The 24,403-nt window shown below is 39.1% G+C and overlaps 1 protein-coding gene across 3 annotated transcripts in view; it reads right to left on the bottom strand.

Moving 5' to 3' along the window:
- Positions 1 to 24,403, bottom strand: part of LOC137133704 (A disintegrin and metalloproteinase with thrombospondin motifs 2-like) — a 107,681-nt gene that overhangs the window by 51,552 nt on the left and 31,726 nt on the right. For 2 of the 3 annotated variants that reach the window (XM_067517541.1, XM_067517542.1), the window contains exon 3: positions 10,492 to 10,669. In XM_067517541.1, coding sequence (XP_067373642.1) covers positions 10,492 to 10,669 — 178 coding nt within the window. Of the gene's footprint in view, positions 1 to 7,096; positions 7,159 to 10,491; positions 10,670 to 24,403 lie in introns of those variants that run through there. The other variant, XM_067517543.1, reaches the window with a different exon arrangement.

Consider the following 24,403-nt stretch of genomic DNA (forward strand, 5'->3'; position numbering starts at 1 on the left):
CATAAAGCAGCATAATTAAAGAAAAAAACGTTAAGACTTGATATCGTGTTTTATATTATCATTACATTATCTTAGTCCAGCAAGTGCACAGACACTTTCATCGCTCCTAAAATGTCAAATAGAAATGATATAAGTGGGACCAAAAATACCTTTAAAACCCCAATAAGCAGGATTTGGTACTTTCATGTAATTTGTCTACCCCTACCATTGCTATGTGGGATTCAGGTTTACACAGCAGGTGTGGTTTGACTCTTTCTCATGAACAATGGTACATGTGCATCTATTTAAGCTGAAGCTGATAATGAACTATCAAAAAGCAGAAGCAAAACCTAGGCAATGTTGACTGATGTTGTAGAGTAATATTAAAAGGTTTTTTGTATAGTTTTATTTATGTCACATGGAGAGTAGCACTAACAGCAGTGTGATGTAATCCCAGGTTTCTGGATAAATCTCCTTGTAATGGTGATGTTAACCACAAACAATATTCAGAAGTGAATATGTATGTGCGTGAAACTGGTAATTGTGCATTTATCTTTGCAATAAGTGGTTTATATTCTACAACTCGACTACATGGTGACAGTCTGATAACATCTGATTCCTGACATTCTCATTCTCTTAATCATCTTTTTTTCTCTAACTATCGCTTAAAGGTACAAGCATCAAATGAAGCACAATTTCTCATCCCTACTTACTGATTTACTTTATTTACCCATTTACTACATGCAGATTTCACTTCAGTCACTAGCCAGTTGAGCAGCATACTTTGTGACTGAGGTTCTTGTTATACCTGCCCCAACAATTCACCGAGTGCACTTCCTCTTGTCATCTTAATCTGTAATTAGAATAAACTAATACGCCTGCTCACAATTTTATACACAGTACATGCCACAGAGCATGAACTGATTATGTTTCTCAAATCATTTCCTGAAGTTTTTCCAGGAATTTGTCAGTCATCTGTATGTTTTCTCCATTTTGTAATTTTGTATACATGTATTTAGAATATGAACCGCTACTTTCCTAAGCACTAACCTGAGCCCAAGTCATACAGGAGGATCACTGTTCATCTAATATAACAATTCAGTGCTACGGCTACGAACTATGTGGTGGGATTTCAACATTAAAAGTCTAAATCAGAAAATATGAACACCACATGAGAGGCAGCACCAAGGCCCAGAAAGGTGCTAATCTTGTCAAAACACTATCATCACCATGATTATAGTTACGTTCTCTCAATCACTAAGGCTGTAATAACACTACAGCTTCTTCATCTCTCCAAGGCTTCTTCTCCACTGCATTCACACACACACACACACACACACACACACACACACACACACACACACACACACACACACACACACACACACACACAGTGCGACTGTGTGTGGGTCAGTGTAGCAGGGGTAGTTACGGACTGAATTAGAGGTAAGCCACACCCTGCTATTATCCCAAGAGTCCAGCTCTGTTTAAAGGCAGCTCTGTGGCACACTGAGTGATGGCTCAATGGAAGGCCTGCAGGGAGCTTACTAGCAGGTGAGGACTGTGACGAATCAGAGGGAGAACACACACAGAGTTATATAGTGCAGGCTTATGAACAAATATACACTTAGACATGAGTAGATGCACAACCGTCAGTTGTGAGAGAAACAGACAAAAATAAAGCCTGTAAATGCATGGGAAACACACATACATGCAGAAATGTGTGACTGTGCACACAAACATACACACACAGACACACACATGCTGAGAGTAGTATCAAGCCAGTCATGTTCTCCAGGGATAGAGCCAGTGGCCACAAAAAGGGAGAGAGGAAGCAGCTGGCTGCTGAAACACTTCCCTTCTTAGCACTATAATTTCCTCTCAGAGGCACACCTGGGCTTGAACTCATTCACACGTATATACGTATCTGTGTGTGTGTGTGGGTGTGTGTGTGTGTGTGTCTAATTTTGTGCGTGTGTATGTATTTGTCCTGTTGTGTGTGCATGTTTCTTGCTGGCTGCATGTGGACACTGTATGAGTTAATGCACACTCATGTTCCTAAGTGGGTCCCCGATGGTCATTATCACATAAAAACTAGGCAATGTTGTACTAAGATTTATGGTGGGGACATCAATAAAACCAGTGTTTGCATTAGAGAAAAACAACACAATTTAAGAGGAGAGAAGATGGTACACTTAAACATGCTTTTCACATCCTAGAGCATGTGCGTGTCAACTCATTTCATGTCTTAACCAAAAGACTTTTAACTAACACCTGCTTCTTTAGGCTCTACTGTATTCTGTTCATTTATTTTGAACTGTGGGTAAATTTTAACCACACTGAATATTTTGTTTTGGATGCTTAACTTTGGGTTTTCCACACCAGACTCGAAGATATTGTTTATATAAGTTGTATACTGGACAGAGAATGGTTTCTCCTTTAAAACCACTAGTTTTATAGCTAAAAGAAAACAATCTTTTCAAGCATACTTTGCATTAGAAAAATAATCAAATTTTCAGAAAATGTATCTAACTTTTTTGAGCCTCTTTCCCCTATGAAATGCCCAGACGCCATATGAATATGAGGTCTGGACAGAGTTGCTCTTTCAAACCTGTTTACTCTAGTGTGTAAATTTACTCTATATGGTCTGGGGAAGGCGCATTGTCTGGAAAGAGTGTGTTAGGGACATGACATGATGCAAAAAGTTCACTCTTAGAATTTTGTTTACAGCACATCAAAGATAATATACAGTGCATTCAGGAAGTTTTCAGACGCCCTTCACTTTTTTCAATTTTGATATGTTGCAGCCCAATATTATGATTAAATTAAATTTGTTTCTCATTAATCCACAGTCAGTACCCCATAATGACAAAATTGAGCTCAAGTGCCTCCCATTTCTCTTTATCATTGCTCAGATGTTTGTATACCATGACTGGAGTCAAACTATGGTAAATTAAATTGGTGAGACATGATTTGGAAAGGCACACACCTCTCTCGAGAGTCCAGAGTCCTTACTTGAACCCTATTAAACATCTCTAGAGAGGCCTAAAAATAGCTGTCCAATAATGGTCTCCATCCAAATGGACTGATCTTGAGAGGATTTGCAAAGAAGAGTGGCAGAAAATCAAATCCTCCAATCCAGGTGTGTGCAAAACCATACCCTATCATACCCTATCATACCCTGTCATACCCATGTTTCCCACCAAAGGTGGTTAAGCAATGTAAGTGAAGGGTTTTAATAGTTATGTACATGTGACATTTCAGTTTTTCCTTTTTAATAAATTTACAGACATTTTTTAAATTATTTTTTTATTTTGTCATTAGGGGGTGAAAACTTTCTTTATGCACTGTACAAATGAATCTCTTACTGTTCCCTAAACTTGTTTCACATTTTCAATGTCTGTCCTTCATGACAGATGTAAGGAATCTTTGTTGTCTGTCCAGCTAGCCACTGATATAATCACCTTCATACAAATGAGTGTCCTTTGTCTTTGGTGGTTTGTATCTGCTATCGTGGCTGTCACAGGATAAAGATTCATCAAGACACCAACGGGCTCATGGTGAATTCTCCAGATAATTAACTGCTCTATTCATACATGTACTCAAGCAAATTATATCCAGACTATGTTCTAGGGATTTGGATGGGTAAAACTCACATAAAAGGCCAAATGCAGCCCCTCCAGATAATATCTACTATAGATAAACTCAGAATTCCAGTGCATGCTGAAAGGGGCTTTAATAAGATATTCCATGTCATATTGCTCTATATATTATCTATATATTGATCTATATAACCAGCAACAAACTACAACTATGGTTGGATAATGTCACAGCCACGGAAAAGCCTACTCACACTAGATAATCCACACTGTCCCTGAGGATGTGTGATCCCTTCGTAGCATCGCCTAACCCTAAACCTTTTTAGAGGTTCAGTGGCACAGTACAGCTCTAGCATGGTTGCAAAATGTGTCAGAGCAGAGGACTTCAATGTTTTACTCCAGTGCTCCTTTTCAAAACAAAACGTCACAAAGTGACGACGTAAGTGTGTTGGGACAGGGATCGCTGTAGTGCAATGTTAACGCAGGACAGCAGGGGAGACCATCAAAGACCAGAAACTTCAGGACTGTTTCCACCAACTATGACAGATTTCTAGTCTTTGACAGTCCCAGAGGGCCACACACCTGACAACTGAGTAAACTGTGGGCAACACACTAAACTATTGGTCAGGCATGACTGGAAGTCCTGGAGCTAGACACACCCATTCTGTGAGAATGGAAATTCGTGTGTGTTCTTGTGCCAAAACAAACACAGTGGCAAACAGGAAATTTTACTTTTTACAATATAGTATAATTCACACAGAAATTGATTATTGACAAAAAAAAGCAGCGAAATTCAGAAAGATGACTGCGTGGACAATGGAGCCTAACTCGGGAAATTAAAGTAAAATAATATAGTAATAGTAAAACAAAGCTGTAGTTAACTTAAGGCTCCCTTGCTGATATTGGCCGTATATATTAAACTTGTTAAAATGCCTCTGAGAACAATGGGCAGAGACTGGATCCTAAGACTAAGGAGTAGATTATTTCACACAGCACATATCAAATGAGTTTATCTGCCAACTGTCAGCACCAACAGTGCCAGACTGGCACTGACCAGGACAAACTACGTCTTACTTGTCATCACGACTAAATCACATTCATAATTGGCTCTGCAGTTGTTCAGTGTGTGCCTGCCTTTACACAATTTCTTAATTTAAGAATCTTATGAAAAGGCATCTTTTAAAGTTTGTTAATTTATTTGTATTAATTGTCAATAAGTGTGACCATCATCAGAGTCTACAATTATTACGTTAGGAAAAACACAAATGTCACACATTTCATAATACAGTATTACTACTAGAAGAACTCCAAACTACACAGCATAATATTATTGATTGCGCTGAACTGAAAGCCTGGTGGATTTGTGTAGAGGTTGACAAACTAAAAAAATGTTATATTAGACACATACGTAGGCTTCCAATTTGTTCCAGCCTTAATGAATGGTCAGCTAATGCACTGTAGGGTCAATATGAGAGTCATTCTTTACACATGTCTTTACATAAGTATTATTTTAAAGCTTCAATAAGAAAAAAAAATTTAATCTGAAAATAATTATAAATTATTGAAATCAGCACAAACAATAACTAATTTTAAGTTATTTTGTCTTATCTTAAGCTTTTTTGGCTAATAATCTTACATAATTTTTTTTTTTACATTTAGCTCAATTAAGGGAGCAAATACTCATTTTTAGTAAGTCTAAATTTTAAGTAGATAACCGGGTTGTCATTGCTTGTAATAATCAAATGTTGCTATATTTAAGTACATTTCTCTCATTTGTAGAAGGGCTACTTTGCACTGTGAGAACGCAGTGCTAGAACACAATTGTGTTGCTTCGGTAAACCTAGCCAGAAAATGGAAACTTATTATTTTCTCACTTTGAAGTAAGAACTGAAGTGATTTGGGAACCTTGCTGTCAATATGTTTTTTTCAATGCAATCCTTAAAGTCCTTTAGTCCTTTCACAATAATGGTCAAATAATCACAGAAAGACAGAAACATGGCAAAAATACAGCTGTGTATAGCAGGTCAAAGTTGACATAGGATGCAGATTTCTATACTTTAATCAACATTTTTAGTAATAATATATTTAGACTTATTTCTTCTTCTAAAAACTAAAGATTTGATTAAAATCTGGTTTCCTTGTAGCCCCAGGATTCTTTTTAGGTTTACAATCACAAAATAATAAGTCCTGAGTTGCACAAATCTGGAATTTCTCTTCAAAGCTGTCCACATCCATTTAGGGTTTGTGGTCATGCAGGGCCATAGGAAGTTTAGAGAATTTTCTTGGCACAATCTCTTCAATAAACCTCATAATGATGTCAAAAGTCAGCTTCCTAGGGCTTTCACGTGGCTATTTGGGATTACAGCTGTACTGCAGCGTGTCGGCTGGGAACCCCTGTTACACACTGAAGATGAGCTCCGGAAATTTATGAGTTGTGTGTTCTCTCACATCTCTAAGTGCTTAGTCTCTTCTTAAAACATGTGCATCACATGACCATTTTTGTGTGACACCAGCAGAGACTGTAGTGAGAGAGTGAGTGAGAGAGAGACAGAAAGAGGTAGAGAGACAGAGTGTGTTCCCAAGGGAGCCCACTTCATTTTCTGGATGTGAGAGGCAGACATTAAGGTGCAGTGATGAGCACCACTTGCTGACCCTCTTTAACTTCCTCTTAGCTCAGGCAGAGGCAAAAATGTTAGGGTCGAAATATACTTGCTGTTAACTACGCATACACCTACACAAAATGGTGCCCTTGTGTAGCCTGCGTTGATTTGTAGTGTCAGTTGTGCACGTCATCAGACACTAAGGCTACGCTTACGTGAGGTGCAATCCCACATGTTGCTGATGGGGCAGTATCAAAAGATCTCACAGTACTTTTAAATCACAAAGATATTAGTAAAAAATTGGGGGGGAAAATTACAGAGCACGCCCACAACTACTCTATATGCCCACCATTCACATGTTTGTTGCTGTTTTTTGTTGCTGTGAATGCAAAATCTAACTCTTCAAGTGTTTGTTCTGAGTCCATTGCTTTTATTGGAGTTGTGGAGAAGGAGAGGTTCATGAAGAAGAAATGCCATTGTTGATCTGGGATGATTAGGCCTGATTAGGACTGATCCCCCCCCCCCCTCTTAAAATCCTCCAGACATGCACAAAATATACAAGAAGGTCTCTGAGCAATAATACCGACAATCCATCTTGTGTATCAGTGCTGTGTGATGTGGCAAACACCAGCGAGCGCTGACTTTACAACAGCTCAATTCAGCCAAGAGGAGTAAAGTATTATACAAAACATACCAGAATAGTAGCACCTAAGGGGTAAAACAAATGCTGGCTTTGTGCAGATGCATGGGGTCTAAGGCTTAAGTCCTCCACCCAAGGTCAGCCCAACAGTGAATGGCTTTGCCTGGAGGCAGCAGGGAGCCTTTCTGCCTTGGAAACAATACACATCTGGGAAATTTTAATGAAAACAATTAGCATGTAAAAAAACTACATTGTATTTAGAGAATTCTATTGCCTACCTTGTACAACACCTCAACCAACATACAGCATAAGCAGCCTCTCCTGTTGCTTCCGTAGCACTGAAAAAAGTATTTAAGCAAGACAGAGTATGAAAAGATGCCTTATTCTTCAAATATTAGCGGCATTTGTGCATGATATGTGTGTGCTATTTAAATCTAGGTAGCAGATTAGGTGAGTGGGATTATGGGAAAAAAGCCCTCTGGTGGTCCATCTGTCTGGGCATGTCTCAATACCCTGGACACAACATAGCACTGGCACGCTTACACATGCTTGTATAGACTCAGTTGAAGCAACACACCTACACAGACGGTCCAGCCCTCCCAGACAAAACACTAAACTCCACTCTCACTGTCCAACCTCAGAAGAAAACATGACTGTAGCCACAAAGGAAAGAATGGAAGAAGGCAAGATGAGAGATTGTTTGGGGGCAAAAAGTAACAAATGAAGCTAAGCCTGTAGAAAAGCAAATGGGGGAAAGAAAAAGCAACTAAAATTTATAAAACAGGAAGGGTCTGACCAAACCCACTGATAAAATAAAGACATAAAATAAAACTATTTGTAAGGACAACTAAAAAAACAATCCAGCAATGTGGCTGTCTGTACGCAGAGCAAAATATGATTGGCAAGCCTTCGTTTTCTATCGCCACAGCGATTAATTGACGAATGTGCCACATTAATAATAAAGCCTGCTCTCTCCACTTACAACATTGATTCACACCTCCTCAGCTTATGGTGTAAGAAACCGATCAATCTCGTTCCTTCTTCATCTCACTCTCCTTCTTGAGCTCCTCTATTACCTTGCTAAATATAACTTCCTTCCCTCTGTCTTTAGCCAGGAAATGACTCCAACATTTAATAAGTGGCTATAAATTAAGCAGGATTGGTGAAGGAAATTTCCAGAAATGATTGATTGATTGATTATTAATCTGCGAATGTCCTTAATTGATATACAGGGACGAGTAATTGTCTGAGAAAGGAATTTTGAGGAAGTAATTTGATTAGAATTTGATTTAAATGTGGAGAAAAAGGAGCATGTAAAGGCACAAGGATCTGAAATGTGCTTTCGATTTAATGATGTTGCTCTGATTTTACAGTGACACTTGTACCATCAAGGAGATAAAGCTTATGTTCACATATTGTAAGACAAAAGATAAATAGGAAAACGAGAAGAAAACAAAGACAGATATCCAGATCAAATTCTACTGGGAAAAGCACATGCCTGCTTGTCTGTCTGTCAGTCAGTCTGTCCGCTTAGCCTTGAAAATCCAAGCACTCAAAGCCAGACGACCACAGAACTCTTGCCCACGCCATACATGCAGGCACACAGACACACACACACATAAATGCAAATCGTGGCCTGTTCTATCCTACGCTATTGATCTGCACCCCACTCTTCATTAGAAAGAAAGATTCAACAAGGAGCAGTGAGACATTTTCTGTATGTGTGTGTGTGTGTGTGTGTGTGTGTGTGTGCACGCGCGCACTTATAGCATGCATGTGTGTTCAGGTGTAAATGTATCATCAAAGAAATTGTGTAAGCATGTGGTTGTGTAATGTATGCGGTTACATTCTATATGTGTGTGTTAATTTCTGTATAGGTTTTTTTTTTTCTACAGTGTGCTCACACTTGTGTTACATATGTGTTTGAGTGTGTGTGTATGTATGTGGATGTACCGCCAAGTATCAGTAACAGTGTGAGCAGATCTGTGTTACTCTAATGCAGTCTGTCCTCACTGGGTGTTCCTATGGAAACTCTCTCTCTCTCCGTATATTATTAAACATTCTTGAGTCAACTGCTCAGAATAGGAAGAGTCGGATCACATCTTTTGCGATATTCTTGTTATGAAGCGCTTTGACTCACGCCTGTACTACACGAGAGGCTCACTTCTTTGAGAATGTTTTTGCTTTGGTGATTAGTTGAGATACTGACTCTTGCACTGGCCGGGGTTACAGTTTATTGACTTGTAGCCATGAGATCAATTACAATGATTGGACAGCCACTTCTACTGACACAAGCCTGAGGCATGCATTGCAGTCATTTTTTTCTTGAGTTCTTAAACTCCTGACAGTAGAGCTGACACTACTGAATATCATATTTCCTAGGAGTTTATCTTTTGTGGTTCATTAAATTTTTTGTGTTTGTTTTAAACAAATCATTACATAATTTATCATTTAAAAATAAGAGCAACAATGTATACATATTTAATGTTTTCAAGCATATACCGAATATACTATGTGCTTCAAGTCCACTGTGTATGATTCATACACTGTGTATGTAGTTTTCATTCAAATTAATACATAATTCTAATAGCAACTAAGCAAATAACAACTAAGTTCCACTAAATGCAGATGTTAATGTGCCTCTTTTGGTTATGGAAATTAATAAATACATGCTTGATTCTTTCTCTCAAATGTATCATATTTGTTATGTTTTCAGCTAGAAGATTAAGATAAATTCAGTATATTAATTGGACTTAAGTGCAACTCATCTCATATCACAAGTTTTTAATCAGCCATGCAACATTACTTTGAAGCAAGTAAACAATTTACTTTTACTGCATTAGGGCCTAATGTAGTTTATCCAATATTACTGTAAATATGATTTGAGGATGAGTAACAAAAGATTAAACAGATGAATAGATACATTTTAATAACTACAATATAAGTTGGGTTCTGTGATACATTAAAGCCTTTCTGAATACATATTTGTTTTTATGCATTGGAAAATGGAGGCAGACTTGAAACCAAATACCTGAGTGCCAGCTGTTAATTGTTAAAGCAGCTGAGGCAGGGTACAACTCTATAGAAGATACAGAAGGTGCTATCTTACCAGCCAAACGGGTCTCCATGCATCACTCTTTTTTTTTAGAGAGTTAGTACAGTGACAGGATGATGAATTTAAGTGTGTGTGTGTGTGTGTGTGTGTGTGTGTGTGTGTGTGTGTGTGTGTAAACTCATTTAAGCAAGCACGCATTTGTATATGTGTGTGTGTGTGTGTTTGTGTGTGCGCGCTTGTATATGTGTGTGTGTGCACTTGTATGTACTTTGTGTGTGTAAAAGGGTATGTTTACAATGTGATTCACGGTCTTTGCATTCCATAGTTTGGTTTGACAATAAAACCAGATATGATATATGAAGGATGAAGGGTTGTTTATATTTTTCTTTTAAATATACTAAAAAGTTAAAGAGTATAAGAAAACTAAAATATGGGCTGCAGGAACAATGGCTTACCTTCCAGTCAGTGGCATTAACTAAACTCCACACGTGGATAGTTAAAAGTTAAAATGTAGTAGAGATGAAGTTAAACCAAGTACAGTGCTGTAGTGTGCATGCAAAGCAACAAGGGAAGATTGTATAACAGTGGAGGATGGAGCAGTAGGAGCCACAGACTGACCTCTGGAGTGATAGTCAGCTGCCGCACTGCTGATGGGCGCTTTCTTTACAGCTGAAGAGCGATAGACGATGTGTGTCCTTCCTCCTCCTCCTTCCTCCTCCTCCTCTTCTATCACTCCATCGCCCCTCTCCACAGGCTCGATAAAGAACTCCTCTTGCTCTGTCTTGATCAAACCAGCCTGAAAGAGAGTGTGGCAAATTAATTGGATGACATGAATACACATAGGTGAACATCATATTTATACATAACCACAAAATGCCCAGCTTTTGCTCCTTCTTTAATGCCTCTCACTCTCACCTCCATCCATTCTTCAAATCCTCTCTTGACTTGACAGTTTAAAGAAAGAAATAGCCCTTTGCTTTACTCCATTGCTATCTAAGGGCATGCTGCCATAAAAGAGAAGAGGAAGGGACAGCAGTGATTCCTCCAGAGGCCCTGAAGAGGGCCAGAGTGACACCTGGCATCTAAAATGGCCAACACAACAGCAGGAGATGAGACTGTCCCGCTCCCATCCTGGGCTAACACGTTCTGTCAGGTAATTCCCCACGTAGATCTTACATACACACTCACACAAACACACATTAGCCGTGCACAAACGCAAACTCACAGGAAGAGAGGGAGAAGGGGAATGGGCAGGAAGCCTGAAAGAGATGGAGAGAAGTAAAGTAGTGTGCATACAGAACACACACGCAAAAAGAAGTTTCGTGCCCATACACGGGGAAAACAGGCACTGGGAAAATTGCCCGTCACTCTCTCTTACTCCATCTGTCTGTTTAAGACAACTGGTAATTACCAAGGCAACGCACTGCTGTAGAGGAAAGCCATGGGGGAGAACACACAGAGAGGATGGAGAGGCTTTCAAGAGGAAGAGCCACAGAGAGAGCGATAAATGAAGAAGAGAGAAAACATCCATTTGATCACCGCTTGTCTCCGTCTCCCTCCATTCTGACAAGGGAAGGAAGAGATTATAAAATGTAGGTAGAGGAAAGTAAGCTAATGATAAAAAAACAGAGGAATGTATGATAAAAGCTGTGTGTGTTGACCTTTCAGCCTTTATTTTCAAAATGGAAAAAGTAAGTACATCAAATCATTATTCATGTAAACTTAAAATTAACATATAAAAATTAAGTAATAAAAATATTTTCGTAATTGTGACCCCACCCAGAATTACAGGTGCCATTACATGATTTAGCATTTTTCAGCTTGATGTTTTGTATTTATTGGCCTAGAACTGTTATTGTTCATTGCTTTGACCTCAAGCAAGCAGCTCTTCTCACTAATAAAAAGCTCATATACAGCAATTCCATTGTACGCTGCCTGGCCAGTGCCAAAAAATAAGTTAGCAACTACAAGCCAAATATCTGTTTTTTTCGGAGTTGGTTGGTTGCAGTCCAAGCACCAATAAAGAGAGTGATTGTTATGTTGTATTGTGGTCACAACTTGTTTCTGCTGATGTTAAGAGCACAGTATATACAGTCTTACTTCCAATAAACAGTCACCAAACCTGTATAAAATGTCAACTTCTTCAACAGCTTTTTAGTACTCTAGGTAAAGGTTTTACTGTACTGACCAGACATCAACTTTGTATTTAGATGCTGCAAATGTTTTGACTAACAAAGATGTTTAATCCTTTTCAAGTTTTCGTTATTTGTACAGAGAAAGTGACTTCAGCATTCTGAACCACTATAGTATAAGTACAAGTAATATAGTTTCAAATAAAATAAAATAGAAATACATTGTACAGTTTATAGCGCATTATTCCTTTTACCTACTCAGGGGCCCAAGAGACATAATATCCCTGGTCTGCTGTGTATTCATAATGTCTCTATTAATGTATAGAACCTACATGAAGTCTAAACACAACATATGTTAGAGTTGTTTTAATTTATCTATTAATCAGTTCTTTTGGGTATAGAAGTCTGCATACCACTGTACTAACTGGATCCTTTGAGCTCTGAAGGAAATGTAGTTTAAGTACTTGTATGTCCCTTGAATACCTCAGAGAGACAGATTTGAAAGGAAATGGGTTTTAAGAAAAGTGGGCCCTGAGAAATGTAACGGTCCTCCTTTCTTGCCTTTATTCTCATCCTCTCCCATTCTCCTCTCTCTACTCTCTCTTTCTCCCTGTCAGCCTTAGGCTTTGGTCCCGGAAGGATGTCGACAAGCCACTGACCTGCTCCCTCCCTCTCCTTCCCTTCCCCCAATCTCTCTCCTTCTCTCTCTCCAACTCTATCTCTTCTTATCCCCCCATTTCTCTGAGCCGTGGTGCGGCATTCCGATCGGAGCTGATGGATCTGCGATGGCGCATGCATTCCCTCTCCAGAATACCAAGCAGTAGGGAGAGGAGAGCTGTGTCAAAGAAAAAAGATGACATGTGGGACTGGGAGACATCGCTGGATCGATCAGAGCCAGCATAGTGGGGGCGGGGGGCTAGAGAAGAAGAAAGGTTTGAGGGAGCAGAAGAACTGGACATGTTCTTTGAAAAGCTAATGTGAATAAAGTATTTAAATAGTAGGGAGCATCGTCTTCAGCTCCTCTAAAGTAAGAGCAGCCAAGTCCTAGTTAAGGGGATTACAGGGAGGCTTGTCCAAACACTGTGTCCAGAACAACAAGAGAAATTCAGATGCATTGGCACAACACCACCAGGCCTAATGTGCCAACATGAAATGGCTTATTCAAAAATAGGGTTGAGGGCCACGTAATATTACTATGTGGCCCTCAAACCTGATGATGCAGTGTTGTTAGAGGTGTGATAAAAGCTACTATCTGTCTCGGTGTATACTTAGTTGCCTGAGTTGGCATTTGCAAGGTGTTTGCTTCTTTGCAAAACACTGTTTGTTCATATCCAAATATTTTTATTCAGTTACATAAAGTAGTCAGTAGCCTACATTTTCAACATTCCTATTTCTGTGCCACAGTCCCATACCTGTCACCACAGATGTTGTTCCTCAATCATTCATCCATGTCCAGACATTGCTGTGGTATCTGTTGCCCTACTAGTCATAGCTTTCTTATTTTTTTTGTTCTTACAGTTTTGTGTAACTTTGGGTTATGTTGTGAGACATTTGAATATAAAACAATTTATTATGATTTTTATTCATTGGTAAGGGGTTTTCACATCACATGATGGAAGAAATTCCACCTGCCCTACTGTACAGTACTGTAAATTCCCATTGTTTCTAAATGAAATTTGAATGGGGACATATTTAGGAAAAATAATGACAATTACACTAATGTTGCATGTGTTGTATGACAATTAGGATGTGTATTAGTTTGGTAGCTTGGTAAAGTGTGTGGAATTTCTGTCACTGGAACTAATGCCACAACAAATCCAACTATCATGTATTACTGATGTTATATTTCAGGTCATTTTCCCAAAAAATAAAACTTCCTTGAGGAAATATCTATTGTAGGCAATGATGATGCAAATTACCTCTGACTGATTAATCATCAAGAGTAGAGAAAACATTAGTGCATTCTGGCTAATCATCAAACAAAAGAACCACACAGGCTCACAGCTCAACATATAAACTGGGTTTATATTAGTCTCATAGCCATTGAAATGGTGACATTCACCACAACCCTCCCTCTGGGACATGAAGCCTGCCTGCAGAATCCAAATCTGGATCCTAAACAATGAGTGTCCATTTACAGCACGAGGATCCTCTTGTGTTTGAAGGCACACTGAGCTCTATCTGAAAATCTGAAATGAGTAACTTGAGTCCTAGGTTAAGTTTCCTGAGGGGCACGTGAGACAGACAAGGAGCAGAAAAGCAGTGTTGGAGTGGAAGAGCGGATGTTGTGGTGAGGATCAAAGTCACACCGGTCAGGGCCCTTCAGCGCAGTCCAACAAAGACACTGTTTCTGTGTGTGTGTGTGTGTGTGTGTGTGTGTGTTTGATCTGATAACCCTGCTACTGATGGCCAACTTCACACACAGTTGCAGACATGCATCCACAGGCAGGCAGGGCAGACACAGTCACACAAACACGCACAAACACACAGTAGCTTTGATAGTGACTCACTCATACTGTGCAACCCTCCAATTCATTCACCGTTTGAGTCATAAGAGAACCAGCCTTGTAACAGTTAGGCTGATTGGTAAATTAGACACACTTTAGAGGGACAGATTACGAGGACACATCATCAAAAATATTAATGATTTTTCATTTAATCGCATCAACTGCAAAATGTATCTTTATGCTCCCCCAACAAGCTTAAAGAAATCCATGTTTTGTGTTGGGATTATGATTATGGCTGTGACAAAAGTTGAGACTTATCTGAATTTTATGAAGGTAGCATGAAGCCAAGCTATTTAAAACATTAAGGAATGCTAAGACATTTATGACACTTGGCAAACCTTTTCTCTCTGCTGCGTTGCTGCACTCGGGAAGGAGAAAGCAGAGGTAGCAGGAACAGGATGAGAACTGCAATTAAGGTTAAGTACTAAGACAGACTCTTTAAGTGAATAAATAGTTTTCTTAGCGTCCTGAAGAGTAAAGTGATTGCCCAATTATGTTAATCTGGGATATGCAAAGAGTATGAGAAGAATAAATCCGATACTGCAAACAAAATTTATTAAATGTAAACACATGAGACGAGGGAGGGCTTGTCATACTTAAACCCTCTCATTCCTTTTCATACTCTTCTTACGTTCTTTGTTCCTCAAACCCTCTGCCTCTCTCTCTTACACATACACACACACACACACACACAGAGAAAGAGAGAGAGAGAGAGAGAGAGAGGGAGAGAGAGAGAGAGAGAGAGAGAGAGAGCCTGTCACTGTCTGTGAGTTTGTGTGTTTGTAAGTCAGATGCCAGTGTGATTTAAGCCATGCAGGGTTTAGTGATGAAGGCCCCTCCCTGTCACCCTGTTCAGCTCATTACATAGAGTGGTCTCTAAAAATTGTCACAAACAAAGAAGAAAAAAACAAAAAAGAAACACATGCACAGCCGAACCAGTCACTTTCTATTAATCTTTCTGCGATTTTCTCTCTCATTTGCAAATTGTTCATCTTTGACCTAGATTTTTTTCAAGTGTGTCAGACAAACTACACACACAGTGTCTCTGTTACACACACTCAGAGACTGGGTCGTTTTAGGTCTTAACAGTCCACTAAGGCCAATGCACATTCCATGTCTCTGACCCCTAAAAAGGGGGGAATTGTGAACATGCATCAGTGACAGGAAGAGCACACATGAATAAACAGGAAAGGCCTTCTGTGAGTCCCCCACAACGCCATTGCAATCTACAGAACTATCTTTCCTCTTATGACCCCATAATTGATTTCTTTAGTCAAACTGTTTTTTTAACTTCATTCAGTTTCCCATCCACCTCGCTGCTGTATTCTGTTTCTCCAATGTTCTCTGCTTTCCTCTGTTCTCTTCACATCTCTTTTTGTTTGTCCCTTATTTTTCCTCATAGTTCCATTATCCCATCCTTACTTACTTCTTCTCTTTCTGTCTCTCATAATGCTAAGTTGTGGAGGCACTCTAAATGTGTGAGTGAAGACAGGCCCAGGTGTTGGAAAAAGATGACAAAAGACGACTGAGCACAGGCCATATTATTTAAACGCACACTGGATGCTACAAGCCTAAGAATAGCAGTAAGAAGCCAAAACTGGTTAGACTGACTGCACAATTCGTGGAAATTTAGGTTCAGGGCTAGAGTGTTGACACAGACAGAAACACAGTCAGCCACCGACAGTCTGGCAGATAAGACTGTGAGACAGCGTGCCAGCCAACCAGACAGACAGTTTGCAAAAGACACTGCCTCACTATCCCATTTTCTCTCTCTCTCTCTCTCTCTCTCTCTCTCTCTCTCTCCTTTCCAATTCCTGTTGTTATTCATCAGGACAGAAGCCCCCCCGTTTTCTGTCCAAACATAGATTATGAATCAGCAGTAAATGATAAGAACAAGAAGGACAGAAACGATAGAGATCTTATTAGCCGAGTGTTAAAGAGGAAGAAAGGAGTGATAACCAGTTAGGAGGAGGTGATATGTAAAAAAAAAGGTAGGTAAAAATGAGAGAATTTGAATGTGACAGCTGAAAATTAACAAGAGTAGAACATTTGAGAAAAGAAACACAGTGCAAAAAAGAATGGGAGAAAAGATGAAATGAAGAAGAAAGGGCACCAGACAATGGGTAAATATAAGAAAGAATTTGCAAGTTAAGTGTGTAATTTACTCTAAAATCAGCTCAGCAGTGGAATGTTTTCTCTATCCTCTGTCTTCTCAACCCTTCGTTCCTCTTCCCTCGGCTGTCTGACAACTTTCCCAGACAGCCAAATGTTCTTGGCCTGACCAGCACTGAGGAGTCAGGACAACTGTGGGGGATGTTTACAAGATCCAATCATCAGAAGCATCCACACTCTGTCTCCACTGCTGTCCTTTCACAGTGTGGCTTAGGTATTAACAGAGGGCCTGTGCTTTGTAAAGGTAGCAGGTTTGCTGCAAAGGCCCAGAGGCTGTACAATATAACATCTAAATGATATTATTGGATCGAACTTAGTGCAACCCACAGGAAGGCTCACTCCATGAGCTGGTAACACAAAAGAGTGGCCTCTGTTGTGTTACATTTACAGCATCCTCAACCCTGCCAAAGTGCCATTAAGAAAAGCTCAGAACTCCAAACAGATCCTGGGGCCGTGCACCAAAGGCAGCCTCTGTGGAAAAGCATGCTTCTAAGGCTTGGTGTTTGTTAAAGCCTTGACATTTCTAATTTTACATTGTGTAAATTAGGAAATAAACAGATCTTCATATGAAAAGCACTGAATGTTCATATGAGTCTTCACAGGAGTCTTAACAAAATCAGACCTATATTTATTTCACAGTTTTTGGGGTATGTGGTTTCTGCAAACCACGTATGATCCCAACAAATAATTTTACATTTTGCTTATGCAAAGATTCCTGCAGGCTTGCAGAGGAGCCTTAAAACACTTCTGAAATCTCAACAGTGAGCCTGAGCATCAAGAAACAAGGTTTGTTCCAATCTTGGAAAGAGAATACAAACTTAATCTTATATATTTTATTAAAAGTATAAAACAAAAAGCTATTTGCATTTCTGTATAAGTCAGAGTTTGTTCCTTGCTTAATGTCAGGACTTCTTTCACAGTGAGGCTTTTGGAAGCAGGTACAGGTACATGATGTACTGAACACAGAAGGGTTGGATTAGCTAGGTAACTTGAATTAAGTAACTTGTTTGTTAGAAAGAATCATGTGTAGACTTTTTCTGATATTTCAAAAACATGGTCTTCTAGGATGTATAGAGTTTTCTCAGTTGCCATGGTGATCTTATAGACAGGCAGATTGATAGATAGAGTCGATGTCAGATAGAGTTCTCTGCATGACAACTGAGGAAATTCCATTTGTTGAGAAGGAAAGCGAGACGTGATCGAAAGCTGCTGAATGAGCCACTGAGTGGCGGCTGAGCTAAGAACTTTTAAATTAATTTAATGTGTGAAAATTAAGAAATTAAGAAATATGTCAGAAAACCACACAAATTTCCTGACCTAACATTTTAATTGACTGGAGTTTAGTCTCTACAGATCTTTAGCCTTTGTGTGCTCTTTGCTCTTGCTTCACTCATGCCAGCACACTCACTTAAATTTCCAGATAAACACACACACACACACACACACACACACACACACACACGCACACACACACACACAAACATAAACAGACAGAAACACAGCACCAGTCGAGTACCCATCAATCCCTCTTACTGGCTCAGCCCAGCAATCGATCAGCGAGTGTGTGTGTGTATTTCGATGTGTTCACATTTGTGTGTGCGGTCTTCCGGATTGATAAATGACCCCGATTAGTGGCGACTGACCGTTCTATGATTGCAATCTAAGTGCAGAGGAACAGCTGTTCTCAGAGCAATGTTGTCTAAAGCAGTCTGTCATCAAAACAACAGCACTTTAATGAATCACAAACTAACCACAGGTCTGGGATCTGCTGATCAATTATAATTGCACCAGCACACCTGTAAAGTGTAAGGAGGACAGTGAAAAATTATCTTTTCCAAGCATTCTAAAATAAAGGATCTGGTGTCATTTGTGTTTAACGAAATGAAACAAAGCAGCATTTTACGATTTTTCCATATTTGGTTCCTTACATTTGTAAGGGAATAGCGGATAGTTGTCAGTTTGGGTTGTTGGAATGTGAACACGTGTTTTTTGGTATGAACAACACTAAAAAACAATACATTTTTTTCTTTTTAATTTCCAACAAGTCTTTACCATTTGTTTTATTGTTTCCTCTCTGTCTCACTCCTCCTTTCACCTATATGACCCTCAGTTGTAGCGACCCCACCCTGATTCACACATAGACCCACACCCATCCTCAACCTTATCTCTACTCTCTATCTCCATACTGTATCTCCACATCTATTGGGTATACCTGTAACCTAGCAACAGAGCAGAGTGAAGATCCTCCCCTACCTGCTCACTGTGGTGACTGCTGGACCTAAAAGCCAATCAAACAGTCTCAGGGCAGCAACAAGAGCCAATCAAACTTTTGCTATAACTGGTAGTTGTCCCTTAATCTCCACCGTTTTGGCTCAATATACGGCCAAAGAAATGAGCATGTGCATGCACATGCAACGCTTGCTTGTGCACACACTGCTTCCTGCAGATGCTAACACACACACACATGAGAGATCACGGGACTGGGCTAAATCCCCTCTTGATTTTATAACAACCCATTTCACTGAATTTGTTAACTTAAAACTGCTCATGGCCTATTAAAATGCACAACGTAAACATAGGTGAAATTTATTTTATATGAGAACAAGCTCTCTCCATGGGACCAGTTCATTCTGTACTGTCAGGTGTTATTTCTTCAAATACGTCCTGTCTGCTATTCTGTCTCTTTGATCACTGCTGAGGTTACCTCTTGATTTATTTCTCTCTGCATGCGGTGATGAACAAAATGTGCGACTGTAGAAGTATATGAGTACTGGCTTCCTGCTGTACTACTGTAATACAAAATCAACATGTGCCTGTCCATAGGAATTGTTTCTGTGTGCTCTCACCAAGTCAAAACTCAGTGTGTTAATTCCTATATTCAGCTTTTCTCTCTCTCTCTCTCCTTTCAGGTCAGGCTTCTGTGGCAGGACAGACTTCAAAATATGTTTATGATTGAAATTGTGATGAAGCCAGTACACTCCAGTTCAACAACTCCGTAGATTTTAAGCACTTAATATTTAATACATAAATTGATGCATACCAGATTGTTTTCTTTTGTAATCTTACCTTATATGTTATAGTTTGGAACAGGTATTGATCGTATTTGGGTGTAATGCCAAAAAAAATTGTGTTCTCTCAGTAGGCCTAAAAGAAACGAGACAAATTAATGGTGACTTGCCATTAAACAGCCTCACACTGTAAGGTCCTCAGGCAGGACACTTCTGCTTGTGTCATAATTAAATTTCCTTTGAGTATTTGTTCCAAACTCATCTTTATAACCTTGTTATATTTATATTATCCTTTAAAAATAATTCACACACCTTTTATTTGTTTACATTGTTGTATAATGGTTCACTTAATTTGTTTTTTTTACCCTGATCAATAGAGAAAGTAAAAAGTAAACTAAGTAAAAAAAAAGATCTCTACAACATTAACTAAATTATTTAAACATTGTATAAATAGAAAATAAGTCATTGCATATTTACCCCTTTGAAGTACCTCCCCTAAATCATCTCTACAGTCAAGTGGTTATGGAAGTGACACAGTTGAATAGAGATCACCCGCATGCAGTAAATGTGTTTTCTGTGATTGTAGTGTAAATACACATGTATCTAGAAAATTCAGTTATCAGTGCTCAGGATTCTGGACAAAAGCTACCCCTTAAAAACATGTTATTCTTTCTTTATTCTTTTTTAACTCTTAAAAAATGAAAGGAATCTGCCTATAGCAGGCCATCCTTAAAAACCCCAACTGCTGGGAGAGACATACAGATGTTTTACACAGGTTATTCACTGTAGAAGCATTATGGGAGTTTAGCAAAAAGAAAACAGCTAATAAGGAATCATAATTTCAGAGTCTGAATGCCAACTGGAGGAGATTCGTCAGGCTGATGAGACCAAAATTGAGCTTTTTGGTCAGCTATGTTTGGTGAAAACCAAACACTGCACATCATCGCAAACATACCATCATCCACCGGCATGATGGTGGCTGCATAATGCTACCCAATAAAGAGAAATCCAGGAGAAAGCCCTTAAGATGTCTGTAAGACAACTGTAACTGAAGAGATTTGTTTTCCAGCAAGATAATGACACCAAGCACACACCCAAAGACAGGGAGAGATGTATTAAGATAACGTGGCTAATATTCTGGAGTCGGCAAATAAGACTTCAGACGCCAATCCAGTTGAGAATTTGCAGCTGGAATTGAAAAGGGCTGTTCACTCACAATCCCTGTGCAACCTATCAGAGCTGGAGCTGTTTTGCAAAGAAGAATTGGGAAAAACTGCAGTGTCCAGATGTTCAAAGACCTATCCACACTGGCTCGACTGCTGCCAAGGGTGCCTCTATTAAATAATGTTGGAGTGATTACATACAAAATTATTTATTTTCTGTTCTGTATTTTGAATATATTTATTTTCTTTGGAACACATCAGTTTGACATGAAAAACAAGCTGAATTAAAATCAACTGATTACATTTTGTTAAAAAAAAACAATCAAAGTTGAACACTAACAAGATGCACGGAATACTTTATATGGGTTTATTTATTTTTGCAAATAGAAGTTGGCTTATTAATTGTTTGGCCAGCATTGCTGAAAAGGCTTCCACATTTGTCCACGACCCAAAACGACATCTTTAAAAGACCTTTTGTTTAAAAGACACTCAGTGTACAATTTTAGAAGAGAAGCAAAGCAGCAAAGCATTCCATTTAGAAACCTAAACCAGCAAATAAAAAAATGACTGAAACAATTATTCAATTAATCAAGATAGTTGCTGAATAATTGTAGACTAATGTTTGCAGCTCTGCTTACAACAAAGACAACATGTATCCTTTATGGATTCTTCCCTTTTTAATCTCCTTTTATTTTTTTCCCTAAATTCTCTCTTTTCATTTTAATATTCCTTTATTCCACTGGAAAAGGTGCCATGGAAGTGGATGCGTGGAAAGGTGGTGTAGAGAGGGACAGTCTACTTTTGAACCATAGGAACTCTCTCACTTCCTGCGTCAACTGCTCTGGTTTTACTCTGTTTCTTAAGGAGCAATCAAAGCAAGAAAATTGTAAGAATTAATCAGACTCTTGAGAGAAAGAAGACAAGAAAAGAAGCAGAAGGAGAGGAGACAGGGAAAGACAGATGTCCACACAAGTTTTAAATTCTGTTAATTTTTGCTGTTATTATAAACACTCCTTTTCCCATGGCTCTGTCTTTATCTGCTCAGAAGGAATCACAGTCCACATTAAAAATATCAGTGCAATCTGAGCAACAAACTTTAAAATTCCCAGTTCCCCTACCAAATACTTTATAAAAGTGAAAGAGGCTCAGTTCTATTCACAAAACTTGGCCCATGTTACCAAAAGAATTCCAGGTATCAAAGTGTAGCTCAATGAAAGTGTCTTTGTGGGGGTGGTATCTTTGTTTAATAAAGCTGTCTGTGGCCTTATCAATTACCCAACAATCAGTGTTCCTATAGGATGGTAAATGCTTATGTAATGTTTAATTTATAGACCAGACTTATGGAGAAAAAAACTGTAATGGTTCTTTGGTAATGTACATGCTTTTTATTTGATGTACTCAGTTACATCACATTATTTCCTCTCAGGTTATTTCTGCAAATAATCGTGTATTGCTTTGGCTTAGTGGGAACTTATTTTCATCTCTGTGGGGTGAAGATTATGTCCCTCATACAGCAGTTCTGGGTGCAGCATGGACTCAACTAAAACTTCAACTCAAACGACACATGGATACAGGCAGGAAATAATTACTTTGAAGGACTTTTAAATAGGCGCAGTAAATGACTTAATTTTATTGCTAGTTATTTTATTGCCAAGCTACCACCTATATGTTTACAAATAGTTATAAAGCATGTTGTACTGTATAAGAATCTTTCACTTAAAAAAATAAATCTTACAGTGTTTATTAATTAAATGCATAGAATATGTTGCCGTGAGTGCTGCTGCATTTGTAAAGAACGAAAACAAACACTTTTTAGTTATATGAAGACAAAAAGAGCATTTTTTTGCAAAACTAGGCATAACTCCATCAAAGTGCAATGACAATAGCCCTATGCCCACTATGTGCAATGTGTAATTGCAGAAGATTGGTGCATGAAGCATAAAGGAGACTTTAGAGGGAACTAATCATTGGACTGATGCCACAAGGACCACAGAGCCTCTTTGTTTATTGCTCTCAGTTTCATTCTTACTGTAAAGATTGGGACACAAGTTGTTCATTTTTACGGCCAAAAGTGTTCATGTTTTTAATCAAGTGTGAGTCTGTTCCCTGCAGAACATGATCTATCCATCCATTGTCTGTAAGCACTTATGGTGTGTAGGGTCACGTGGAGGTTGGAGCCTATCTCTGCTGTCAAAGGGCAAGAGGGAGGGACACCTTGGACAGGTCACCAGTCTATCTCAGGACCAACACAGAGACATACACAGATATACAAGCATTCACATTTACACCTACAGGCAATTTGGAGTCACCAATTAGCCTAACATGCATGTCTTTGGACTGTGGGACCAGAGTACTCGGAGGAAACCCACGCGAGCATGGGGAGAACATTGCAAACTCCACACAAAAAGGTCACGGTCAACACCAACCAGCAACCTTCTAGCTATGAGGTGGAAATGCTGCTGCCTGCCAGAACATGAAGAGAAAGAAAAAGAGTTTTCCTTGAATGTTCACTAATTACATTAAAATAAGAACAAATACTTGGAATACCAAGTTTTAAAAATATGCAAAAACAAAAAAAACATGAACTTTTAAATGCTGCACTATACAGCCAGCAGAACATAAGCGCTACAGGTGATAGTATTCAATTTCTCAAATGTTATAAATGTTTATTTTGATTTTTTTAAGAAATGCACACTTCTCAATAAAAATTTCTATATATCGGTAACTACAGAACGACAAACTGAAAACTTTTTTTTTAATCAAAAGGAGCAAAATTTTAGTGATATCTTGGACTCAATCAAGGTATATATTAAGACTGACTGATCGCATTAGCTAGAGAAAATCGACACACATTTAGGCTTTTGGAGATTTATAAAGCAAAAGCTAAGTAATTAAACAGAAACGTTTGTTCTGGCACTTCTCTGTAGAATTAGTCAGTAAAGTTGAATCACAACACAACAAACTATATTTTGATAGAAATCACGCATGGAATGTTTAAGCCATTTCTATATGAGATGTTTTCGCCACCACCAGAGGGCGACACTGTGACGATCCAGGCCCATAGAAACTCAGTGGGCAGCGAGGTCCGCAAGGTCTGACTGGTGGGCAGAACAGAGATAGAAAGATAGGGATGGGGGGAAGAGGCAGAATGTGTGTGGGAGAGAAAAAACACTAAACAGAAGGTGAGGCGAGACAACTGAGTGGGGGGCCATGAGACTGAGATGTACTCAGAAGGACTATGTGTGTGTGTGTGTGTGTGTGTGTGTGTGTGTGTGCTTGAGGATTATGTATGAGATCTTGCATAAGCGCAGGTGTCAGCAGGTGCATTCAAGCACTAATACGAATTGGTGCATTGGCATCTGTGTGTATGTGTGTGTGTGTTTGTGTGCCTAAGGACAATACTGTTCCCTCATTACCCAACTGTTTCCTCCAGTCCAGCACTAATGAGGAGCCTCACCGTCACCGTGGTAATCAAGGTCAAGCCTAGGCCAATACACAGAAACAGACCTTCACACATTTGCAGAGTCACAGTTTGCATGTGTATGCAT

Source organism: Channa argus, chromosome 10 (genome assembly GCF_033026475.1).
Source record: "Channa argus isolate prfri chromosome 10, Channa argus male v1.0, whole genome shotgun sequence".
In the NCBI taxonomy this organism is placed as follows: domain Eukaryota; kingdom Metazoa; phylum Chordata; class Actinopteri; order Anabantiformes; family Channidae; genus Channa; species Channa argus.